The following is a 25,384-nucleotide window of genomic DNA, read 5'->3' as shown; positions in this document are numbered from 1 at the left end:
TGTAAATAGTGCTGCTGTGAAGATTGGGGTACATGTATCTTTTTGAATTAGGATTTTCATTTTTTCTGGATACATACCCAGGAGTGGACTTGCTGGATCATGTGGTAGTTCTATTTTTAGATTTTTTTTTTTTTTTTTTTTGCGGTACGCGAACCTCTCACTGTTGCGGCCTCTCCCATTGTGGAGCACAGGCTCCGGACACGCAGGCTCAGCGGCCATGGCTCATGGGCCTAGCCACTCTGCGGCATGTGGGATCCTCCCGGACCGGGGCACGAACCCGTGTACCCTGCATCGGCAAGCGGACTTTCAACCACTGTGCCACCAGGGAAGCCCTATTTTTAGTTTTTTGAGGAACCTCCAGACTGTTTTCCACAGTGACTGTACCAATTTACATTCTCACCAATAGTGTAGGAGGGTTCCCTTTTCTCTACACCCTCTTCAACATTTGTTATTTGTAGACTTTTTGATGATGGCCATCTGACAGGTGTGAGGTGATATCTCATTGTGATTTTGATTTGCATTTCTCTAATAGTGATACTGAGTATCTTTTCATGTGCCTGTTGGCCATGTCTATGTCTTCTTTGGAAAAATGTCTGTTCAGGTCCTCTGCCCATTTTTGGACTGGGTTATTTGTCTTTTGATATTGAGTTGTATGAGCTGTTTATGTATTTTGGATATTAACCACTTGTCATCCATATCATTTTCAAATATTTTCTCCCATTCCGTAGGTTGTGTTTTCGTTTTGTAGATGGTTTCCTTTGCTGTGCAAAAGCTTTTTGTAATTAGGTCCCATTTGTTTATTTTTGCTTTTATTTCTTTTGTATTAGGAGACAGATCTAAAAATATATTGCTACAATTTATGTCAAACAGTATTCTGCCTGTGTTCTCTCCTAGGACTTTTATGGTTTCAGGTCTTACATTTAGGTCTTTAAACCATTTTGACTTTACTTTTGTATATGATGTGAGGGGATGTTTTAATTTCATTCTTTTACATGTAGCTGTCCAGTTTTCCCAGCACCATTTATTGAAGAGACTGTCTTTTCTCCATTGTATATTCCTGTCTCCTCTTAGATTGATTGACCATAGGTGCTTGGGTTTATTGCTAGGCTCTCTATTCTCTTCCACTGATCTACGTGTCTGTTTTTGTTCCAATACCATGTTTCTATTATTCTGGCTTTGTAGTATAGTCTGAAGTCTGGGAGGGTTGTGCTTCCAGCTTTGTTCTTTCTCTTCAGGATTGCTTTGGCAATTCTGGGTCTTTTATGGTTCCATATGAATTGTAGGATTAGTTGTTCCAGTTCTGTGAAAAATGTCATGGGTATTTTGAGAGGGATTGCATTAAACCTGTAGATTGCTTTAGGCAGTATTGATTCTTCCAATCCAAGAGCATGGGATATCTTCCCATTTCTTTGTATCATCTTCAATTTCCCTCATCAATGTGTTATAGTTTTCAGAGTATAGGTCTTTCACCTCCTTGGTTAAGCTTATTCTGAGGTATTTTCTTCTTTCTGATGCAATTTTAAACAGCATTTTTAAAAACTTTCTCTTTCTGATAGTTCACTATTAATGTATAGAAATGTAACAGATTTCTGTATATTAATCTTGTATCCTGCAACTTTGCTGAATTCATTTATTAGTTCTAATAGTCTGGGGGTGGAGACTTTAGGGTTTTCTATATAAAGTGTCATGTGATCTGCAAATAGTGACAGTTTTACTCTTTCCTTCCAATTTCAATGCCAAAATACACCTTATTAATTTTTCTCCCAAAGGCTTCTTTCTGTGTAGGATTCCCCAGTCATCTTTAAAGCTAATAGGACTATCTTCATGAATAACAGCAAATTAAAGTCAATTGAATTATGATTTAACTCAGTAATTTTCAACCCAGCATAAATACTTAATGGACTCACCTAGGGAGCTTTAAAAACATTCCGTTGCTCAGGGCCACAACCTCGGATGTCCTCAAGTAACTGATCTGGGTGGAGCTTAAAATACCAGATGATGCTGGTGCACAGTAAGTGCCGTGAACAGCAATAGGTATGACTGATAATTGAACACAACTCCATGAGATTGTTTGGGCCACTCAAACCCATGGTTCTCCAGGTATGGCCCCCAGACCAGCAGCATCAGCATTTTGTTAGAAGTGAAAGCTCTTGGCCTCATCCCAGACCTGCTAAATCCGAAGCTCTGGGGGTGGCGCCCAGCCATGTGTGTGGGATGAGCCCTCCCGATGATTCTGGAACACACCAATGTGGGTGGACTGCTGGTTCAGACCTCCAAGCCTCTCTGCCAGCAGTGACCTTTGCTGGAGACGTGGTTTTTAAGTTCCAGCACAATCTCTGTTATTGATAAGTCCCTTATTCAAACTTATTCGAATAATAAGGCACGATTGTCACAGCTGTCTCTCAATATATCCTGGCCAGAGGCTCTCAGGGGTTCAAGACTTCAGTGATGATTTTTTTTTTTTTTGCGGTATGCGGGCCTCTCACTGTTGCGGCCTCTCCCGTTGCGGAGCACAGGCTCCGGACGCGCAGGCTCAGCGGCCATGGCTCACGGGCCCAGCCGCTCCGCGGCATGTGGGATCTTCCTGGACCGGGGCACGAACCTGTGTCCCCTGCATCGGCAGGCGGACTCTCAACCACTGCGCCACCAGGGAAGCCCCTTCAGTGATGATTTTTAAACGATTGTGTTCTTGTGATAGAGTGGGCAGCTGCTGGGAGCTGGGATCCAAATCCCTGGCCTGATTCTCCTCCAGTTCACCAAGAAGGAACAGAGAGAAAGAGGGGTAGACAGGGGAGGGCCAGGAGCAGGCAGGGTCTGGAGCACTGGTTCTCAGCCTTGGCTGCACACTGGACTCTGTACAAGATACTGAGGCCTGGGTTCACCCCAGGTGTTCGGATGTAATGGTTTGGGTGTGTGCCCTGGGCATTGGGAGGCTGGAAAGGGCCCCAGGTGACTCTAATGTACGGCCAGGGCTGAAAAGCACTGGAGGACTTCTTGGTTTGGTTTGATCTCTTCCTTCTAACATGAATCTCTTTGCTGTAGACAGAGGTACGGGGGAATGGAAAGTGGGCAGGCCTCTTGGGTTTGGTTTCTTGAGCATCTTGAAATCCATATTAAATCCAGTTTCTCCACCGAGCAGGACAGCATTTGAATACCTGACGCCTGCCATGTTTTCTTCGTTTCACTGCCTGAATTATAAGATAGTTTCAACAGTCTGTGTATGGAGTCGACATAACAAGTGAAAGAATGGAGCATCTGATTGAGGTCCAACATGCTTCCCGATATTCTGAGTTTAATCACATTCTCTCCTCATTGTTTTAGTTTACATTGTAATATCAGTGTGGCAACCTTGCAGTTGCTATATAAGACTTTTATTTTAACTTTAAGGACTAGAGCTGGGTCGCACATTTGTTCCATTTTCAAAAGGAGAAGTCAGCTAGTTTGCTTCACCGAGAAACAGAGTCACTTCCACTGGGGGATGATGCTCGGAGTGGTGACAAAGGGGCGAGGTGCCCACCCAGTTGCTGGGCTGCCAGGCTCACCTCAAGCATTTTCCCTCTTTTCCCACTTATGAGGATCCCTCCCAGGGTCCCCACCAGATGTGGGAAATACGCATCCCAGCTGTGTTTGCATGGATATGGTCAATAGTCGTTTCTAAGTGACTCTCTACACTGTGCAGTTAATTATCTGGCCATTTTAGGATTTTAGGATTAAAAGTAAAGGGAAGGGCTTCCCTGGTGGCGCAGTGGTTGAGAGTCCGCCTGCCGATGCAGGGGACACGGGTTTGTGCCCCGGTCCAGGAAGATCCCATATGCCGCGGAGCAGCTAGGCCCGTGAGCCATGGCCGCTGAGCCTGCGCGTCCGGAGCCTGTGCTCCACAACGGGAGAGGCCACAACAGTGAGAGGCCCACGTACCGCAAAAAAAATAAAATAAGAAAAAAGTAAAGGGAAGTATTGCAGCTTAATTTCATAGCTCACATGACCACTCCCATTATCTGCTATTAATGCTCCATTATCTGAGCAGAGAGGGAGAGAGTGAAAGGGAGAATTCCGGGAGGTTTGCACTGGGGTCACTGGAGAGAGCGTGACTAAGGCCCCTGGAGGGAAGAGGGGTCCCGGCAGACCCGCCCTCAAGCCCCTACACCAGTGCAGGTGGGGTTCAAAGCCACGCCCGCTGCCCTTCACACAGCCCTTCTGCTTTCGACAATGGTCCTCCTTCTTTCTTCTGCTTCTTCTCTTGTGCACTTCGCTGGCTGCCGCCCATCTCTCCACTCTCACGCTTGGTCCTCTTTCTATTTCTGCAGCTTCTTGAGTTGTACCACCCCCCAACCCCTGGCTGCACCCCTTTTTCCATGAAATATGTCCACATTTAGATAAGAAGACAAAATGAAGAAGTTATACCGGAAAGATTAGTCTCCTGGGCAACAGCGAATAGATCAGTCTAGAGATGGGGAAACAGAGTGGGCAGAGGACGGAGGAAATAGCAAACTACCAACGCCAGGCATGAGCGTGGGCCTTTGTGGAACACACAGCATTTTCACAGCTGGGATTCCTGTCCCCCTGGCGACTCACTCCTGGTTAGAGATGCCTGGCCCGCCCTGGTTTTCCGGCTCACCCTTTGATGACATTTGATGCTCTTGGCACAGACTCTTGGGCTGACCCCCAACATTTTCAACTTTTCCATCACAGACCCTCTGCGTACCCAGCCCTTCTCCAACTCAGTTTCTGCCGATTCTCATTGCGCTGGGACTGGCTGGAGTTGTCTTGGAGCAGTTGTGAGGGCAGAACCCCCAAGAGCAGTTTGGTGCTGCACCCAACCTCCTCTCCCTAGTCTGGAGATACACTGCAGATGTGCAAGCTGACAGGTGTGCAGGGGCGACTGTGGCAGCATCATGGGAAACACAGAAGAAATAACCTACAAATACAAAAGAAATAACCTAAGTCCCCATCAATAGGAATAGGTTGTGATATATACAAATAATGGAAGGAAAAGGCAGCTCTCTGTATACAGACAGGGAATAATCTTCAAGATCTAATTTTAAGTGAAAAAAGCAAGGGTCAGTACAGTAGATAAATTTTGCTACCATTTGTGTTAAAAAAGGAAACAGGAAATGATACTTACACTTGTACATGCAGAGAGTTTTCTGGCAGAAACAGTGGTAACCTCTGGGGAGGAAAACTGAGTGGCTGGGGAAAGGGTGTAGTGAAATGTCCTCTCTGAGCTTAGTGCCATGTGTGTAGTGCCTGTTCAAAAAGTCTAATTAAAAACAAGATAAATGCTTTAGAATCAACATAGAGATGTGGAAATAGATGGGATCTTGGGTCTCATTCCTTAGTTGTACAGATTAGAACATTGAGCCCAAATTTCCATAACCACTAAGTGACTAGAACCCTCACTGTCACTGGCACCTATGCTCAAGGGAACGCAGCTTCAAAACCCTACATATCACATGCACGCCTATGTTCACAGCAGCACTATTCACAATAGCCAAGATATGGAAGCAACCTCAACGTCCATCAACAGATGAATAGATAAAGACGATGCGGCATATATATACAATGGAATACTACTCAGCCATAAAAAAGAATGAAATGCCATTTGCAGCAACATAGATGGACGTAGAGATTATCATATTAAGCGAAATAAGTCAGAAAAAGACAAATATCACGTGATATCACTTACATGTGGAATCTAAAATACGGCACAGATGGACTTATCTACAAAACAGAAACAGACTCACAGACATAGAGAACAGACTTGTGGTTGCCAAGGGGGAGGAGAGTGGGGGCAGGAAGTATTGGGATCTTGGGATTAGCAGATGCAACTATTATATATAGGATGGATAAACAACAAAAGGAAAGGGAGGGTTGGAGGCGAGAGAGGCTCTTCCCAGGTCACTGTATAGCACAAGGAACTATACTGAATATCCTGTGATAAACCATAATGGAAAAGAATATGAAAAGAATATATATATATTATATGTGTGTGTGTATATCTATCTATCTATCTATATATATATATCTGAGTCACTTTGCTGTACAGCAGAAATGAACAACATTGCAAATCAACTGTACTTCAATAAAATTTAAAAAGAACTCTGTGTATCAGTAGAGCCGACAGTGTAAATATCACACTGTGATATTTGAGACTCAGTTTCTTTATTTGTACTGTGAACAATGAACTTGTTGTGAAGATAGTTAGATGGTGCATGTTTATCCTAGTACCTAGCATGTACTATCAGCATCTGATAAATGACGGTTATTTGTTATTTGGAGCTATTATGGTCTTGTTTGGGAACGGAGGGATGTGAGGAAGGATGTCACAGGAGCGTCTGGAGATGAAGGCTTGCAGAATAAAGAAAAATAAAACACACACAGAGAACCCTTGACTCTCATTTATTTAAATAGTCACTAGAGAATCAGAGAGAGTAAATGATGGTTAACATGGAAAACATATGTTAGGGTGTGTGTAAGAGGGATATTGTGGAGAAAATTTCCAGTCCTTTTCACTCCAAAATGCCACTAAGAGCCACCTGTGACCAGCATTGTCCCTTGTGCTGAGAAATAAATGTGCACAACCCGGGACCATCTGTGTGCTTCTCTCCATTTCTCTTTCATGCCTGATTGTCCAAACACCCTCATTATTCTTGCTAGCTTATTTCCTTTCCCATTTTCTCCTCTTCTGGGGCAACAGGTCAAGTGTGACTCAGAGCTCTGAGTATTCTACTGGGAAATTGTTCGCCTTCCGTGGAGAGGCTGGAAAGATCCTGTTGTTCTGGGCAGCTCTGCTCACAGCTGCCTGGGCTGAGGAGCTTAGCAAGAGGCCAATGAGAGCCCCTCATTGCCTTTGTGCCAGAAATCCACCTTCCTGTAGGCTGAGGGGCAAGAACACAAGTTTCCCTCTCTTGGTTACCACTTCATGATTCGTAATCATTCCATTCTTGCCTGATGGGAAGGAAAATATTGTGTGAGGTTCCGAGCTCAGGTTCTGCAATCACCCCTCCTGGGTTTAAATCTTCACTCCCCTGTGATAGCTTTGTGGTTGTGTGCTAGTTGTATAAGCTCCCTGCCCGGTTTCTATCTGAAAAAATGGTGGGGACAAAATGAGATAATCTGGGTACAAGGCAGAGCACAGGGCTTGGCTCTTAGTAAGTTATCTGAAAAGGTAACTTGAAATCATAGCAGCAGCTATAGCAGTAGCAGAAGTAAATAAACAGAAGAAATAAAAAGGAGGTCTGGTTATTGGAGGAAGGTCCATCAGCACTGACTTCAAGGAATAGGGCCATTGTCACCAACTGCATTTGTGTGTGTGCCACTGCTCCCACTGCCCACCTGTCCCCCCCAAATGTATCCAGTCTTTGCTGGCCTGGGTTACCAGTGAAGAATGCTGTTTGGTCCCAGTAGTTCTGCAAACAGGGTGATTTTAAGGAGGAGATGTCCTGGTGGACAAATATCTTTTCCTGGTCCAGAGTGATATGTGATATATCAAAGCTTTTAAAAATGTGTGAATACGTTATTGACTTACCTTATTTCAAAGACATAAATATAGGGCAAAGTCACTTAACCCTGAAGGCAGAGGTCAATAAGTGGTAGATATTTTTTAATCCTGCTTTCAGTAAATACACGAGAAGAATACCAGTTACTTAGACTCTGCAGTTTGTAATTGATTCTGAGGGTTTGGGGTGGCATTGACAGATATGATTACCAAGTGGATCCCCTGGCCTTCGGAGAAATTGAAGTGTTTATATAACTGAAAAGTTAGACTGTGATCAAAGGAATACTTTTATAAATCATTGTCATGCAGTCATGTGGAGAGCTAAGGACTGAATTGACCCTGCCATGCCCAGTCGGTCACCCTCTGGGTGGTGGCCTAATGTGCCTGAACATGGCTTCAGGAAGTGGACATCTTCCTTTGCAGAGTAACTTTCACCTTAGAAAGAACTTTCACATAAATTATCCCATTGGATAAGTTGTCTATAGCCTCAGCTCATATGCTGGTTTTCTCATTGGACCCCACCTGAATGATAGGCAACACTGTACCACGATGGGAAGAAAACCTGGGCTCTCCTCACCATGGTCACTACAGAGCCAGGTGAGGAAAGATTTTTCAAATAATCATCTAGCTACTAGTCTTTTCCTATCCTGTGATGAACCATGGATGTTTCCGAACACAGTCTGAAGTCCCAACAGAATAAACATGCATATAGCTTATTAATAGGGAAAGTTCTAAAGATGCATGTTATTCAATAAATTTAAATACTGGTGTAGTTTCCTTAGTTTCTAAGGGAACTTCCCCTTGAGAATTTCACTGTACAAATGAGATACACATTATATTTTTATTTAGAGTCCAAGAGGATTTCTGTAGGATCATTTCAGAGACGACTTAGTTCTCTGCAGAACTGAGGCCTACACTGACATCTGATCAGTCACCCTGATTTCAAAGAATTCTTTTCCATTGGTAGGTAAACTTTTATTAAAAAAAAAAAAATGAGGACACAGTGCAATCCTTTTACCTAAAAGTGTTACGTGGCAAGTGCTTAACTCTCAGTAAAAGGGAATTTAGATTTATTCAGAAATGTTATTAAAATACCCTATAGGATATCCTGGAATATCGCCCTTGACACAACAAAGCTTCTCAACGCCCTTGGCTTAAGTGCGTCTAAACTGCCAGCCTTTGTGGGAGGTTTATCTCTGGGCTCTGATCCACGTTCAATATACTCCCCGGTTGAGCTCCATTTATGTTCGATCAATAGTATTCTGTGTCACACTGAACTGGAAGACCAAAGCCAGCGGATCAAGTTTATCAGTGGATGCATGTCGGATAAATTTCAAATCATTGAAAACATACCATATTAACTTTGTCTCCATGACAATCTCAATTTTGTGTGTGTTCCCACAGAAATGGAAGAAACAGAACTGTCAACAGAATTGGGAAGCAGTGATGAAGAGGCTACGGTTCCGAGCATATTTGCTGCGGTGACCACAGAAATATTCACTGTCAGTATGAATCCTACCCTTATTAGTGAAGATGCAGGCCAATTACAGTTTATATTAATGGGGTTGATCCCAGTGATTTTATTGGCCGTCCTACTTTTACCCGTGATACTCTTTGTAATATACCGTAAAAGAAAAAGGAATAAACAAGGTAAATATTTTGCCTGTTCCCATTTCCAGACAACTGCCTCATATGTTAATGAATAAATGATAAAACACAATACTTTTTGCTTCCACACAGAGCCTTCTAGCCGAGGATCTCAGAGTGCTTTACAGACAAGTAAGTATTATCCTAACACCTGCCTGGAGTTGGGATGGTGTGGGAAAAGAAACCGAGAGGTTTTTAAGTGAAGCAACTATGTAAAATAATACGTGATGAATGACTTGTTTCAATGAAGTTTTCCAGAGTTTATAAATGTCATATTCCTTCCTATTTAAAAAGAGAGAGAGAGAGAGAATGCTTTCAGCCTAAATTGAAAATTAAAATACACAGCTGCCATCTCTGTATCTAATCTAGATGAGGGCCCTGTGTAATTTTGGCCAATAGGTCAACGTAACATTTCCCGACCATTGGAGGAAACAGTTAGGCTGGTGAAGATGTGGGTCAGATTGCGGACAGGGTGGGAAGGCTGGAGTCCTTGGGCTCACCGCCACAAGAAGAGGATTCTTCCATCTGTGCTTTGTCACAGATACTGTTTTCTGCCCTATGCCCCATCCCCATTTAATCTTGAAAAGGCCTGGGTGAAGCATGGTTCTTATTCCTATTAAATCTATGCTAACTTTTAGAATGAAATCCCTGATTGGCTAAAGATAACTATCATCAATGGAAAACTAATCTGATAGAACATCCCCGGGGTCAGAGATACACTCTGAGAGGATTCACTTCCAATGCCAGGACTATCAAATACTAGGTGTCGGGATAGTTCTGAGTCCAAAGCAGACTTGGTTTCTTTTGGCTTGTGCTGGTAAAAGTGACTCCAATTAGATTTTTTTGTTTGTTTGTTTGTTTTTGTGGTATGCGGGCCTCTCACTGTTGTGCCCTCTCCCGTTGCGGAGCACAGGCTCTGGACGCGCAGGCTCAGCGGCCGCGGGGCACGAACCCGTGTTCCCTGCGTCAGCAGGCGGACTCTCAACCACTGTGCCACCAGAGAAGCCCCAATTAGATTTTCAAGTTGAAGCCTTTAGGGATTCCAAAAGTCACTCAAGGGTGATAAGATACATATTTATATGTGCATACAAAACTCACTCTGTGTACTTCACATCCACTAACAGGGCACCTCTGGCTTTGAGATCATGCCCTTGGCCTGCGGGCCCCCTCACCATCCTAGTACCAGGAGAGGCTTTAAGCTCTCGTGGAGCTGTAAATGGTCATTTTCCATTATGCCAGCAGGTAGGGCAAATGCGAGTCGGGAAGGAAGCAGAGAAGAGCATTACCTTTCATGGCAGGGTAATAGATTCCAAGAAAGTAGAAGATATACGTATGTTTCTCCACTGCTTGCAATTTCAGGGTGACCTAATAACAGTCATCACGTGGGAGCTCCTTTGTAAGCTGGAGAAAGAGAAAAAGCAAACAGAGCTGCCTGGACCCGTTTTTTTTTTTAAGTAGGGAAAGTAAGAATTTCCTGCCCAAACCCTAACCTGTAGCTGATCTTACCTAATGTAGTCATGGGGTCAGGGAGAGGTCGGGGTTGACTAGTCAAATGGTCATGCTCTGAGGCTCTAAATCCAGAAAGGGACTTTTCACTGAATTTTATTTGGAGAATCTCAAAATTCAAAAGCCATTCACAAGTGAGAACTGACCTCAGACACGGTCCAGGCAGTATTTGCTGTTCCCTTTCCTGATGCCTCCATGCCTGACTGATGCTATGTCTTCTGTCTGGAATTTCCTTCTTGGTTGCTTGGCAAACTGCCACCCCCTTCTTCAATGCCCAGTTCTAAAGATTTTATGAAGAGCTGAGTAATCACACCCCAGGCAAAATGAATCACCACCTCTTGACTGTTCACACTTATTGTGCACAGTATTTACACTGGCATAAGTTGGTGACTTGCCTTTTTTTGGTCTCTCTTTCTTACGAGGTTATGTTCTCTTTAAGGTCCGAGAGAACTAAGAACTTGTCTTATTTATCTTGTTGAACAGTGTGGCGAGGACAGACTTTGGAATACTCTGCCTAGTTGGCTTTTGCCTTTCCTAGCTCTATGACCTCTGCTTCAGTTTCCTCATCTGTCAAATGGGCAAACTCAGCACCTACCTCATAGAGTTGTTGCGTGAATTAAGTGGATTCATCTGTTTAAAGCACTTAGAAAAAACAGTGCCCGGCATATTGTGTCAGCTAATTATTATTATCCCTTTTATCTAACGGAATGCCTAACCCAACACATATATTAGCTGCTCAATAAATGTGTTACAGGAATGAGTTGATGACAGAACGTGAGAACGTTTTTTAGAGAACACTTATTCTCAGAGGTAAAAGTAAATTTGCACATTATTCTTAATACAAATTGGCATATCGTTTTTACTTTAAATATGCCTCACTTTAAGAAAACACAAATGGAAAACTTAGAATTTCAAAGCAACTGCTTATCACCAAAGTTTTTGGTAAGGAGCGCTTTATTGGAATATTTTCTTTTACTTGCCACTCCTTTAATATAGATTCAGATGGTTAACTGATGACTCTCTCTTCAGACAGACTGACAGAGAAAAGGTTCACAACCACTGCCCACTGAAGTCCCCCCATTCATATTTAGCATTATCATGCAAGTCAATAAAAGGAGAATATATTTAAATTAACGGAATTTGATTTAAATATATTTTAAATTTATTTTTCCAGGAAAAATAAAACTGTCATACTGCGTCAGACCAGCATTTTGCTTGGAAAGTTCCCAAAGGAATGTTTTGTGGGAGGGCATGGGTGATGTCTCAGGTTAGGAATAGACACGTTGTTTCTGTCCTCAGGTGAATAGAGCCTGCTCTATTCTTCCACACCAAGAAATGTCTTTAAATTTGACAACTGGGGAGCACTTGGCCAATATTTGTAGAAAGAACACTTCACCTGTTTGGAAATTACCTTTTTTCTTTGGGCCTGTCCGTTCCTTGTCCAGGAAAGGGAAGGCTGTGTAGTGACTTAATGTGCTATTGTCCTTTTCCCTAGACTTGCAGGCATTAGATTTGCAGTTGTTATTATTTAACATTTATTAGGTGTCCTGATGTGCTGCATCTCTGGGAAAGAGCTGCAGGGGAAACAGCTGGCAGTAAAGCATCCCTTTAAACAGGCTTTAACTACAGGACACCTGGCTGGGCTCAAGCTCCAGAAAGACTCTCTCGCTCACTGTTCAGCACAGAAACCAGATAAGAGAGCCGGTGTCCTGCTGGGTCCCCTGTCCCCACCTCTACCCTGCAATCCTACCGTCAAGTGCACCCGGAGTCTAGCCGGCAGGGGGCTTCGTGGGGCTAAGTGGGTGTCAGGGGGGAACTGAAGGAGGCGGAGGGAGTGTGGAGGCCGACAGGAAGTGGCAGGGCTGTGGGAGGGAAAATGGAATCAAGTGCGGGTCGTGGGTTGTGTGAGACCTGCGTCTGCCTCCCGGTGCAGAAGGAGTAGGTGGCTATTAATAAAGAGACAGAAGCCAGGTGGAGTGGAGCGGGCAGGGCCTGATCGCTGAGGACGGGTAATTGGTCTCCCTCCCAGTTTAATGCTCGGCTCCTGGGCGCTCTCCCAGATGTTTTCCCGTTGCCATGGCGACTGGGGCAGGGGTAATGACCGTGGAGCAGGGGAGACGAGGCCACAGGAGGCTTTTTGCTCTCTTTGAATACTGATTACAGGAGCTTCGCGTTTGGTGCATCTGGAGCACTTTTGTAATGGGTTTTAAAACTTTTCTATCATCCGCATGCAGGGCTAGCTTTGACTCACCGCGAAGCCTGCGGGCACCCAGATTAGAAAGATAAATCCCCCCCCACCCCCGCACGGTGGGGCTGTAAGGGGTTATTAAGCAGGGAAAGAGGGAGGGGAAGGCGGGAGGGACAAAACAGGGGCATTTTTATGGGTCACCTGTAGGGAGGTTCAGCTGTATAGGGGCTTTATTTATAGTAAAATCCCTTAAGGAAATAGCCTGTACATTTTAGATGAAAAATGCATGGATATAAAATGAGATGAACATACTCCCCTTTCCCCAACTGAAGTGTCTGAGGAGTCAGGCACCTGCAGGAAGCTTCAGATTCCTACCGAGAGGCAGGAGGACACAACCTACAGCCCCTCGAAGGGAAGCAGTGATGGCATGAAACTGACATCTGTGCCCAACTTTCCTGGGTTAGCTGTGCCATTAAAGCTTGCCAACCCACAGGAAATTACAGCAGCTCCCGGCTGCCAGGAGCTCAGTTCCAGGTGCCTGCTGGTTGTGTTCCCTCGCTGAGGACCTGCACCTCTGCCTGCCAGACAAAGGCGGCCTCTGATGGCTAAGGATCGAGACCATTTGACTATTCAGTGGACCTCTACAAAGCGGTTTGCTTCCCAGTGGTTTTCACATCATAGAAGGTGCAGTGGGGCTGTGCTATCCACTCGCTGGCCATCATTGCCTCGTTTCTCTGGGTGCATTGGTTCCCCTGCCAAACAAAACAGAGTCTGAGCCCTGGGCTCTAATTCTTGCCCGTGTTCATCTGGAGTCTGGTCAGCATTCAAGCCATTTTGCAAACTGTTACCTGACTCACTTCAACTAACAGCAACAAAAAGCAGGCTTGTTGGAAGTTTCACTATTATGAGAATGTTAAATCCAAAACATTGGGCACGCATTTAACCCCAGGGCTGGACAATCCAGATTAAGACCTATTCATTTATTCTATAAATATTTACGGGGTGTTTGTCAGGTACCGTGCAAGCTGGATGGGGTAGGGCTGGGGGATGCCACCATGAACAAGGCAGACACGATCCCCGCCCTTTGGCAGCTAGGGTCTAGTGGGAGTGACAGACAAAAAAGAGTTAAACAGAGAAACTGATCAATGACAAATTGTGGCAGACACTATGGAGGAGCACACGAGGATCTGAGCTGGGAAGCAGTAGGAAAGATGGGCCTTACTTCAGACAGAGGAGGTAGGGGAGGCCTCTCTGAGGAAGGAGTATAAGCTGATGTAACTGGGAAAAGGGCTCGAGTGCCCAGGGTGCAGGAAGCCAGGCTCTGAAAGAGCAAAGGAAGCCAGAGTTTGCAGCAAAGGAAGGATTTATTGCAGGGCGCCAAGCAAGGGGGTGGGAGACAAGCCTCAGATCCAGTCCAACTTGATCACTGAGTTAGGGGTGTTTTTAAAGAAGAACAAAGAAGCTGCGATTAATCATCGTCTTGTGACATTTCTTTTTCTTTCTTTCTTTCTTTTTTTTTTTTGTGGTACACGGGCCTCTCACTGTTGTGGCTTCTTCCGTGGCGGAGCACAGGCTCCGGACGCGGAGGATCAGTGGCCATGGCTCACGGGCCCAGCTGCTCCGCGGCATGTGGGATCTTCCCAGACCGGGGCACGAACCCGTGTCCCCTGCATCGTCAGGCGGACTCTCAACCACTGCGCCACCAGGGAAGCCCTCTGTGACATTTCTTAATCGTGATTCTGGGAGTCAGGACGTTTCTGGTTTACGATTCTCTGACGAGGTGGTCCATGGCTGGGGGTCTGTGAGCACCACTTGCCCTGGAGAAACAACCTGAGTTTGTGCTTTAATGATGAGATCTACAACAGCAATTTTAGTCCATTAACGATGTTATCGATAACAGCAGTTTTAGTCATCTGACTCTGGTTGGTTAGTGTTCAGTTAGCACAGGACTGAGGTCAGAGGGAACAAGAAGGGGAATGAAGATTTGGATAGAGAGATTAATCATAAACTTGGTAGGGGACCTTCTGTTTTAGGGGGGACTTGGTTGCACTGAGACCAGAAGGTTGTGAGAGATCCACCCACACAAAGAGCAGGGCGAGAGGAGAGTTCCAGGGGGAGCCGGTGATTGATAACCCACGTCCTACTCCGGGACAAAGGGACAGTGTGTTGCAAGGAGATGAGACAGCAGTGGTTTGAACTGGCACATCTGGGGGCCCAGGAACAAGCCCTCTTTTCAACTCCTCCTTTCTCCATCTTACCACTGTTTTCCTCTTCCTATGGATAAAAATAGTCAAGAGGGATGGACATCCACTGTGAAGTGAGCGCTCTCAGAGGGCCACCAGATCTAAAAGAACAGATTTCACGTGGATGGGACCTCATTTCAATATGGCAGTCTGCCCTTGTTTGACATAGAGGTTAACTACTGCTCCTTTCAAAACGTTATCTACTTGAAGTAATTTCCTCTCTTTGTAGAGGAGATTTCAGCTGTTGGAAATAAAAAGTTGTTACACACACTGAAAGTTAACACGACTTTTATATTTACTCTCTTTTAGATGACCTGGGAAGTGAAAACATGAAACTGTAAGTTCCCCACTGCCTCCAGTCCAGCTCGGGATAGGCCAGGATGTCAGGGGATGAACAGATTAGAGAGCCGGCTTTTCAATAGTTTTGGGTTTGACACCCCTTCCGGGGACCTTTGGCTTCCCCAGCCCCAGGAGGATGTGCCCGAGTGCCCACACCTCACCAGGGGAGATCTGAGAGGAGGGCAGGGTCCTTTGTTCAGAAAAGAACTTTTTTTCTGACTGCTACTGATTCCAAATGCATTGTTGGTTGAGTATGCTGACGCTGGGTGTATTTCAAGGACATCCGTTCATTTATTCTGATTAAAAATTTTATCTCCAGGGAAGAGACTTTAGCTGGTTATTAAGGGAGGGGAGCCCTGGTAGAAGCCTGAGGTTTGTATGTTGAGAAGCAGTGCGTGGTGGGGAGAGGGGGCGAGAAGAGGAATGGAGGTGGCGGGAGGGGGTGGAGGAGAGAGAGGAAAAGAGGATGACACCCGGAGGAGTGGCCTGGGGCGATGTCACCACCACCTCTGTCACCACCCCCGCCAGCCCGGTTATTTGGACACTAGGCTGGCTTCCTCTGCAGGGTGGCGCCTACGCAGCGCAGCGCTCAGAGCAGGTGGTCCCCTCCCCCAACCCCACCGACATTAACCTGGGCTTCTCCCCTGAACTGCGCGCTGAGCCCCGGCTAGGGAGGACGGTGGATTTTTTAGCACAAGGGCTCCATTTCTTCAAGGCAGGAAAGCCTGGGAATGGAAGGGCGAGGTGATGAAAGTAGCCTGTTGACCGTGGCCTCTGGACGTGGAGCACTGATCAAAAACCCCCAAAGAAAGGGAAGTGAAATTGAGCAAGGCTAAAATGCTAAATGTGGCAACTCCCCGGAGGAGTCTCGGGCTTGGTACCTTCCGGAGGAGCAGAGTCTCCTGGGCTGCCTTTCAGCCCATCATCAGTAATGGATGACGGTTTATTTTCGTTTTTGCCTTTTTTCCTATTAGAGTTTGGTCCTCTTGAATAGGGCAAACCCCCAGCCTACCCTGGAGTGTAAGGCACTGAATCAAGTTCGCCTTCCTCACAGCCAACGGTCAACATCCTAGGCGCTCCTCAAACGAAATTCAGCACATCACACATGTTGGTTTTGGTTTTTGTTTTGTTTTTTCCAACAAGCTCTTTATTTTCTCTCTCCAGCCCTATTTTTGAGGAAGACACACCCTCTGTGATGGAAATAGAAATGGAAGAGCTTGATAAGTGGATGAACAGCATGAATAGAAATGGTATGTGGTGTGGAATAACCTAAGGTGGGTTTTTTTGTGCTCTGTGGTAAGAGAAGGCTGCCCCCAATTTGTAACTATGCCATGAGTCCTAGAGGGACCCTGTGAGCCCACCCACATTACATCTGGCACATGCACGAAGTAAGCAGGGTGTCTGACCATCCTTAAATATGCAGTTTAATTATTGCATCAATGGTTGCTACTCTTTTGTATTTTTTTTTTTTTTTTTTTTTGCGGTACGCGGGCCTCTCACTGTTGTGGCCTCTCCCGTTGCGGAGCACAGGCTCCAGACGCGCAGGCTCAGCGGCCATGGCTCACGGGCCCAGTCGCTCCGCGGCATGTGGGATCTTCCCGGACCGGGGCACGAACCCACGTCCCCTGCATCGGCAGGCGGACTCTCAACCACCGCGCCACCAGGGAAGCCCTCTTTTGTATTTTTGCACAAGTTTTTCAAATGGTCTTTTTCTTCTTGAAAATGATCTTATTTTCGAGCAAGGAAATCTCTTGAAACCAAACTATCTGGAAAAAGTTACCATCTGGCATTATCTGATATATTATAGAATCTAGAGATCTGTGATTTTAATCTGTATATAAATATAAAACTTTATCAAATATGGTTTACATAGATCTGTCTGTCTAGTAGGCACTAGCCATATATGTCTATTTAACTTAAAATTTAAAAAATTAAATGAAATTTAAAATTTTGTTCCTTACTCATTCCAGCCACATCTTGAGGGCTCAGTAGCCACCTGTGGCTAACAGCTATTATATCAGACAGTGCAAATCTAGAACACTCCCTTCACTGTAGAAAGTTCTACTGGACAGCACTAATAGAGATAGTAATATAAATATCCAATTATAACTTAGTTTCCAATTGATATCTGGCAGTAATTGTAGTATATATCCCTTACTTTTCATTAAATCAACATTTAGATGTAAAAATGATGACAGCTGTTTTTTCTATTTTTGATTCCTTTAAAAAATCAATAAATTATTTTAATGCTCATGCTAAACTACTACAATCTACTATTTATATTATCCTATCACTTGTATTTTTAACATTTATCTTAAAGCAAATACCCTGGGAGCTGTCAGATTCAACAATCTACAATGGAGTTCTCAAATCCAGAGGCTTGGTGTGAGAATTTTTGTACCAGAGGCTCATCAAGATGAGCTTTCCAGAAGATGAGAACCATTTAACTAAATTGTACAATTTTGAACAGTTTTTCATAGTCCAGTATTGAGGGAAGAATGGTTCTGTAAAGCATTTGAGGATGGGGTGGGTCATTGAGATAGTCCTTAAAGTAGTTTCATCTTGTTGTTTTTAGTTTATAAAAATAATATACGTACACAGTAGAATTTGGAAAATGCAAAAAAAAAAAAAAAAAGAAGAATAGTGTTCCACCACCCAGAACCAATCTCTCTTAATATTTTGGTGTATTTCCTTTTGTGACTCAGATAATTGTAATATAAAATCATGATCCTGTTACACTCACTAAAACCAGAAATCTGGAAGAAGGCATTTCCATTTGACAGCTAAAGCAGAGAGTGGCTTTGACACAGGTGATAGATCCAGTGGATTTTTCTCCCCCTTGGAAACAGCAGTCGTGTAATAGGAGAGAATTCTGATGACTTTAACAAGGTCGACTGTTCCCCACTTTACCTGCTTCTTTCCTGTTGTGCCTCCAGACTGAAATCATTCTGCAGACACATCAGGACCTTGGGTGAAGCCGTTTTATTCCTGTGTCTACTCTGATCCATGCAGATTCTAGCCTTTGGAGCCCCAGTGGTGTTCCTCAGGGACTGAATAACCAAGCAGTGATGAATTGTGCCCTTTCCAACGGGGCCAGAGGCACGTTGAAGTCTTGTATCTGTGCTGTTAGTGCTTTTTCCATTTCAAGAGCCTTGCCGTCATTAATCTTTTAACCTCTGAAACTCCCTGGTGAGGCCATTTCTGCACAACTAACCATACAGATCAGAGAAATGTGATACTCAACTGCACGAGTTTTGTAGATAAAAAACAGAATTTTAGTGACTAACAATGAGCTTGCTTTTATTCTGTCCTAGCCAACTATGAGTGTTTACCTACTTTAGAGGAAGAAAAGGAACCAAACCACAGCAACCCAAGGTACTTCTAATTTCTACCACAGATTATATATGGTTGGGAGGGGGAGATTGGAGACCACAGTTGAGGACTTTTGCTCACCTTCTCTGTGCCTATAAATTTTTTTTAAGATTTCTTTATTATTCATTTATTTATTTTATTATTTTTGGCCGCGTCGGGTCTTAGTTGCAGGCACATGGGCTCTCTGTTGTGGTACGCGGGCTTCTCTCTAGTTGTGGTGTGCGGGTTTTCTCTTCTGTAGTTCAGGGCGCCAGCTCAGTAGTTGTGGCGTGCGGGCTTAGCTACCCCGCGACATGTGGGATCTTAGTTCCCTGACCAGGGATGGAACCCATGTCCCCTGCATTGGAAGGTGGATTCTTTACCACTGGACCACCAGGAAAGTCCCTGTGCCTATAAATTTTATGTGACAGTTTTCATGGGTGTATGGAGAAACGAAAGTGTGAGTTATGGAAAATAGAAAGGTACAAATTAAATATCCTAGTGACTCTTTATCTTTAGAAATAAATTAGTAGTGACATTTTTTTGCCCTTCTAAAGAGACACTGTTGAGTCGGCTTCTGTTTTAGTCCTAAAACTTGCTGATTATGACAAACTGTAGGTTTGTTGACCTTGGATGAGTAGATGTTTGGTAAGGAAAACAGATGGAGGTGACAATCTCAAAGGGGTAACTGTAAACAAGAGTGAGTAAAATGAACATAAACAAAACAAAAGAAAACCCCGCCTGAATTGGATTGTTATATGAGAGAAATTAAATGAGAATTTTTTTAAAACCCATACTCCATTCTACCACTAGGTGGCTCTGCTTAATAGAAAATTTTAGCGCACTGGGGCCTGTGCGTCCTTTAGCCTTCCACAGTCTTGTTTAAATTATATTATCTTTTGTGAGGATAGAAATTACCGTGTCTGGGTGTTTTTGATCAGAGAATCCTTTGGTCAGGACCTGGGACATGCTCGCAGGAAATAGGATTGATGATTCAGTAAGTCAGGGACTTGCTCCACAGAGCACTGCTGTGATTTGGGGGGCACAGAATTGCTGATGGGGTGACTCCGAGATGACCAACGAGTAGGGAACTTGACTGAGCCTGTAACTGAGATATTACACTTCTGTCGGAATAAACAGAATACATTTTCAAAGCAGGATAAAGACCACCCACCGTCTCTCCTTCCAAGTTACCCAGAGGCCCTGCACCTTAAGTCCCCTTAAATGTTTCCAGAGCGCAGTCACTTGTCATAAGCAGTTCCTGAAGCCAGAGCGATGCAAGGAAAGACTGATTATTAGACAGTGATTGGGGCAGTCAGATGTCTGTCTTCCAGACCCTTGTTCTGCTTCCTCCCCTAAGCCTTACCTGAGAAGTCGTGCCACCATAATCTTACTGAGGTGAGCCTCCGCTCTGATGCAGGATATGCACCTTATTGTAGATGTCAGTCATTGTTACCTCTGCGGGTACTTGCATGTTAGAATTCACCACTGGTTCAGAAAAGAGTCTATCCTATTTAAAGGAGATATCAGACATTAACAAGAAGATGAAAGAAAAAAAAGAATGCTCGTGGGAGTATCACAGAGGACATTACGAAGGAATTATTTCCTTTGCATTTTTACCTAAAAATGAACATCTATGTGTGTCCAGTTTAGGGCTCAGATCACCCCCCAAAACCTTATAAATATCTTATTACTGCGTCTCTGATGTGCACCCTCAAAAGATGTGAGATGTCATTGGTGTTTATATACCTGCTCTTGTTCCTTGAAATTATTGGCAACATAGAAGAAGCTTAACGTTAGAGAATTGTATGGTGCTAAAAGCGTCTTAGAAATCATGTTTTTGAAATACCGAGAGGCTGGTCTCTGAAGTAAGCGCTACCACATTTCCGCTTCTAAGGCGAAAAGCCTTAACCTGTTCGGAGAGCTGCTTCATGCTAAATTATTGATTTTAAAGGGAATGTCTACATTCCTCTGTTGGTCTGGTTTTAATTCACAGGACAACTGTCAAGCTGTCACCTCATTCCCTCTTGATGAAGCCAGGACCAGGGTTATAGAACCAAGAGTGGCAAGTCCCCAATCTTTGGTGCTGATGACACTGTCTGATTACTTCAAAGGGTATCATGATATTGCAGAGCAAATTTAATTTTTATTCACTAAAAACTCTGTAAGCTTCAGTTTCCTCATCTTGTAAAATGGATATAATGCCACCTGTCCTTCTAGTTTCACAGGATCCCAAGAGAGAAAAAAACTTTGTAAGTTTTAAATCACCACACAAATGAAATGAATTCTTTTATGCTCTGGCAATAATTCTCCCCATCCACTCCAACTGACTTTTTTTTTTTTTAAAAGATTTTCTATTTTAGAGCAGTTTTAGATTCACAGCAAAATTGAGCAGAAAGTACATAGAAGTCCCCCATACCCCTGGCTCCCACATGCACAACCCTCTCTGCTGTTGACACCCCCCACCAGAGCGGGACCTTCATTACAATCGGTTAACCTATTTTGACACATCATTACGTCCAAAGTTCCCCAGTGGTTTTGACCTCTGTGAATCATCCTTCCTCTACCGTCTAAGCAGTATACGGGTGACTCTAATGCTTCAGAAAGTATATAACAGTCACTGCAGATTGAACGTAGTGGAAAACACACTTCCCCATCCTGCTTGGACTAGCAGGAGGATGGGGAACTAAGACTTCTGGAATCCATTTACTTCTTGATGCTAGAAAGACACTGTGACATAGAGCCTCTGTTATCCATAAAGTCCACTCTGATCCTGGGACAACGAGGTGATCTGGTCACCAGCCTACACTTAATGCACTACATTGTGTGCAGACGTCAACCCTTCACCTTCTCTTGTTCAGGTTCATAATCTCAGGTCTTTCCAGACTTTTCCCACACATCCCATTAGCCAGCAGTTCCTCATTACTTCGCCTTGTCCTCACTGAGTGGACATTTTCCTCGAGCTGTGGAATCTGAAATTTAGCACAGGATTTTAATAAGGGCCAGGGATGTGCAAAGTACCATGGGAAGTTTAAAGTATGGTTTTCATGTTTTCAAAAAAATCAGTGGGAAAAGACAGCAAAGGAATGGTGGGGGAAGGGGAATTCTATATCCTTATTTCCCACCTTAGCATTTTTCCCTATAATTCGTACATGTTATGTGCCAGGCAACATATGGGGTACCGGGAACAGTGTCAGTGGAACAGTGTCCAAGGGGTGGGCAGGGTGGAGCTGAGGTCTGCCCTAGAGTTGAAGAGAATTTCATCACCGACATTGTTCAGCCTTGCCAGCGTGTGTTGATAACAAAAAACAGATCCATTGAGTTGGTTTTATTATTGTTTAAATTGTCTTGAAAGAATTCACTCCCTTATTGTCTACCCCCATCCTTACAATACCTTCTCTAATGCCACTCGACAGTGGCAAAAACAAGATGGAATTCCTTTCATCTTGGTGCTTACAGTCTGGGCAGTCTCTTCCTTCTTCCTGAGGCCTTTATAACTAGGCAATTTCCTGAAAGCGTGGTGTTTCTGCCTCTGCAAGCTTAGGTGAATAACCACAGAAAAGGAATTGCAAATATTAGCCAAGCGCACGTCTTCTTTCCCTTTATGCCTGTTGGCCACAGTGATGATTTTATGTTGAGTAACAGCATTGGGAAAGATTGGGGGAGAATTAGATTTCATCCAAGTCAATTTATAAATTTGAAAGTACAGTAATAACAACAATAATAAGACACTTATTCTAGATACCAGATACCTAGCTACTACTACCTAGGAAATTAACCAAGTCAAAGAAGGTAAGTAACAGTATACCTGTTCTGCTTTTGTAATAATTCCATTGTTCTTTTTTTTTTTTTTTTTAAGAATCTCGGGTGTGAGACTCAGACACCAATGTATTTTTATTAATTTATTTATTTTTGCTGTGTTGGGTTTTCGTTTCTGTGCGAGGGCTTTCTCTGGTTGTGACAAGCAGGGGCCGCTCTTCATCGCTGTGCGTGGGCCTCTCACTATCGCGGCATCTCTTGTTGCGGAGCACAGGCTCCAGACGCGCAGGCTCAGTAATTGTGGCTCACGGGCCTAGTTGCTCCGCGGCATGTGGGATCTTCCCAGACCAGGGCTCGAACCCATGTCCCCTGCATCAGAAGGCAGATTCTCAACTAATGCGCCACCAGGGAAGCCCTCCATTGTTCATTTTATGATTCATGTCTGAGCTCAATAATATAAAAATGTATCACTTTAGTATTTTTCAGGAAAATGCAGGTTAGCTTAATAGAGAATTTTTTGAATTTCTCCCTGTTTCTTCCCTTCTCTTTGTGTTTTTTTGGAGAAAGTATGATCGTCAGTGTAATTTTTCAAATATACTTATTGAGTGCCTAATATGTGCCTGGCATTGTCCACATCATGCCAAGACAACCAGCTAAAAATGAAACAATCCATCTGAGTAAACCTGGAAATCAGAGAGGTTAAGTGATTTGTCCAAGTTTGCACAGCAAGTTTTTGATGAAGCTCAATCTAGAGAAGAGTTTAAAATTGGATTTTCATTTTCTTTGACTAATTAGTTAAAATAAAAGAGATATTCCATAAATGAAAAGACAAATTAGAAACTTTTAAAAAGAACCCTTAGTAGCAAGAAAGCCATCCACCATGAGGCCAACTATGAAAGTCTTCGGTGGCTGATGCAGTGCAGACATTGACAAGACTGAACCATGAATTGCAAGAAAACAGCAGTTTTGTGTGAACCGTTCTGGCCTCTCCACTCCAGTAAATCTCTGTGGCCGCTTCCAATTACTTTATGAGTTTCCTTCCTCTTTTTCTCTCCAGTCCCTCTAGTCATTTAAAAGTCAACAAGTATTAAATATTAAGTATATTAAGTGCCAACTGATTTCCCTCAAATCCGAGCTAAGTATCATGAGGGATACAAAGTAACAGTTTATAATCCTGCAGGATGCTAACCTCAAATGACATGGTTAACATGTAGGGGTGTGTGTGTATGTGTGTGTCTATGCCTGTCTGTGGTGGGTGAGAGAAGATGCACTAAATTCAATACACCACAGCCTCGTTTGAATACTAGCCCAGATTGTGTCTACACCGTGGGCATGATCTATGTGTCTTGGACCAATTCTGGGCCTGGCTCTGATGGCAGCCAGATTCTCGTCTCTATAATTCCACCTGGGCAGACCTCTTACGGGAAGGAGAAGGGACGTTCTACTGATGACGCGGAAGAGAGCATGATCTAACTGTTCCGTGACTTTGTGCTAAACTGAACTTTGCACTCCTCCCCAAACCAAGTTAGAGAGCATCATCATTAGAGAAAGGTTTAGCATAGGTTTATTACATCTTGGGAGGCAGGCAACATTAGCTGTGGTCAGAAAGAGGGATTGTTACAAGGTAAACTGGTCAGAAGGACAAAGATGGCTTATCTGATCCTGACCGCAACCAAGGGGCAGTTATGAAACCAGGTGTTACAATTGCACCTCCTCATTTAACTGGTGGTGTTCCACTTAAATGCTTTCTTAAAAATCATCAGATGATGCTTTTTAATCAATTCAATTGGTTTTTACAGTTTGGAGGCTTGTTACTATACAGCTTTTTGGAAAGCTACCCCACATTCTTAAAATATCTACATATAACCCTCTGAGAAAAATCACTCACTCATGCTGCTGTCACAGATAAGTGACCAAAGCCGTACGAATTAACATCAAGGCAAACAACAGAGGTTTGAAGCGGGATCACTGATTTTATTTGTTGCAATTCTGTGGCAGTTTGCCAAGATATTTTTAACAGGGAATTCTAGCATTTGCCAGAGCTGGAAACATCAGGGCTGATTCGATCATTTCACAGAGATGATAAATAGCCAAAAAGATAGCAGGGAACACATCTAACTCAATAAAGGAACGAGCGTGAGGGAGAATAATGCCTCCAGGCTCGGGCACGGGTGGGGAGCCAGGTCCCGGGTTGCTGACTTACTAAGAGGCACGTTGGCCATCACACCACCGGTGAAAATCGCGTGTGAGAGTTGCGACGCTAGGAATGACCTGCTGACCCACTGCTGAAGCAACTTGTACCCACACTGGGACTGTCTCTAGTGTGGCGGGCCTGGCACGTTGTCAGTGGCCAGATCTATAAGCACATAAATTCCACACATATCATGCATGAGGTCCTGTGCTCTTTGATGCTTTAAATGAATGGGTTCTGGTTGGTGGGCAGTGTCACACTTTAAGCCTTCATAATGTTTGTAGAGTGTTCTAAACAAACCGCATTGAGGTTACACTGTCCTCAGAAACTGAAAGTTTGTTTTGGAAGATGGTTTCTTAAAGGCTGTGGATATTTGAAGCAATGTTCAAGCTTGTGTTTAACTGAACATTTACTAGCATAGAATCTAGCAAAATCAGAATGGCCGTTCATGTGTCTGGAGGTCGGGCCCGTGGCAGAGAGCTTCGCCTACATTTTCTCATTGATTTTTTTCCAACAGCCTTCTAAGGCACATGGTATTATTATGCATGTTTTGCAGATGAGATGGGCTAAGAAATGTTAACCTGCTCGAGGTCACACAGCGAGAAAGTGGCTGAGCCCTGATTTAAGCTCTGCCCACCTGACCCTGGGCTCAAAAAGCCACCATG

The 25,384-nt window shown here is 44.0% G+C and overlaps 1 protein-coding gene across 1 annotated transcript in view; it reads left to right on the top strand.

Annotated features, from left to right (window-relative positions):
• TMEM154 (transmembrane protein 154) overlaps positions 1–25,384 on the top strand; it is a 46,206-nt gene that overhangs the window by 13,989 nt on the left and 6,833 nt on the right. Inside the window, exons 2-6 of the mRNA XM_060011647.1 lie at positions 8,900–9,145; positions 9,236–9,274; positions 15,389–15,416; positions 16,583–16,668; positions 18,733–18,793. Coding sequence (XP_059867630.1) covers positions 8,900–9,145; positions 9,236–9,274; positions 15,389–15,416; positions 16,583–16,668; positions 18,733–18,793 — 460 coding nt within the window. The remainder of the gene's footprint in view (positions 1–8,899; positions 9,146–9,235; positions 9,275–15,388; positions 15,417–16,582; positions 16,669–18,732; positions 18,794–25,384) is intronic.

Source organism: Delphinus delphis, chromosome 5 (assembly GCF_949987515.2).
Source record: "Delphinus delphis chromosome 5, mDelDel1.2, whole genome shotgun sequence".
Classification (NCBI taxonomy): domain Eukaryota; kingdom Metazoa; phylum Chordata; class Mammalia; order Artiodactyla; family Delphinidae; genus Delphinus; species Delphinus delphis.
Note: the sequence above shows the minus strand (reverse complement) of the source record. Positions and strands in the feature narration are given on the sequence as shown.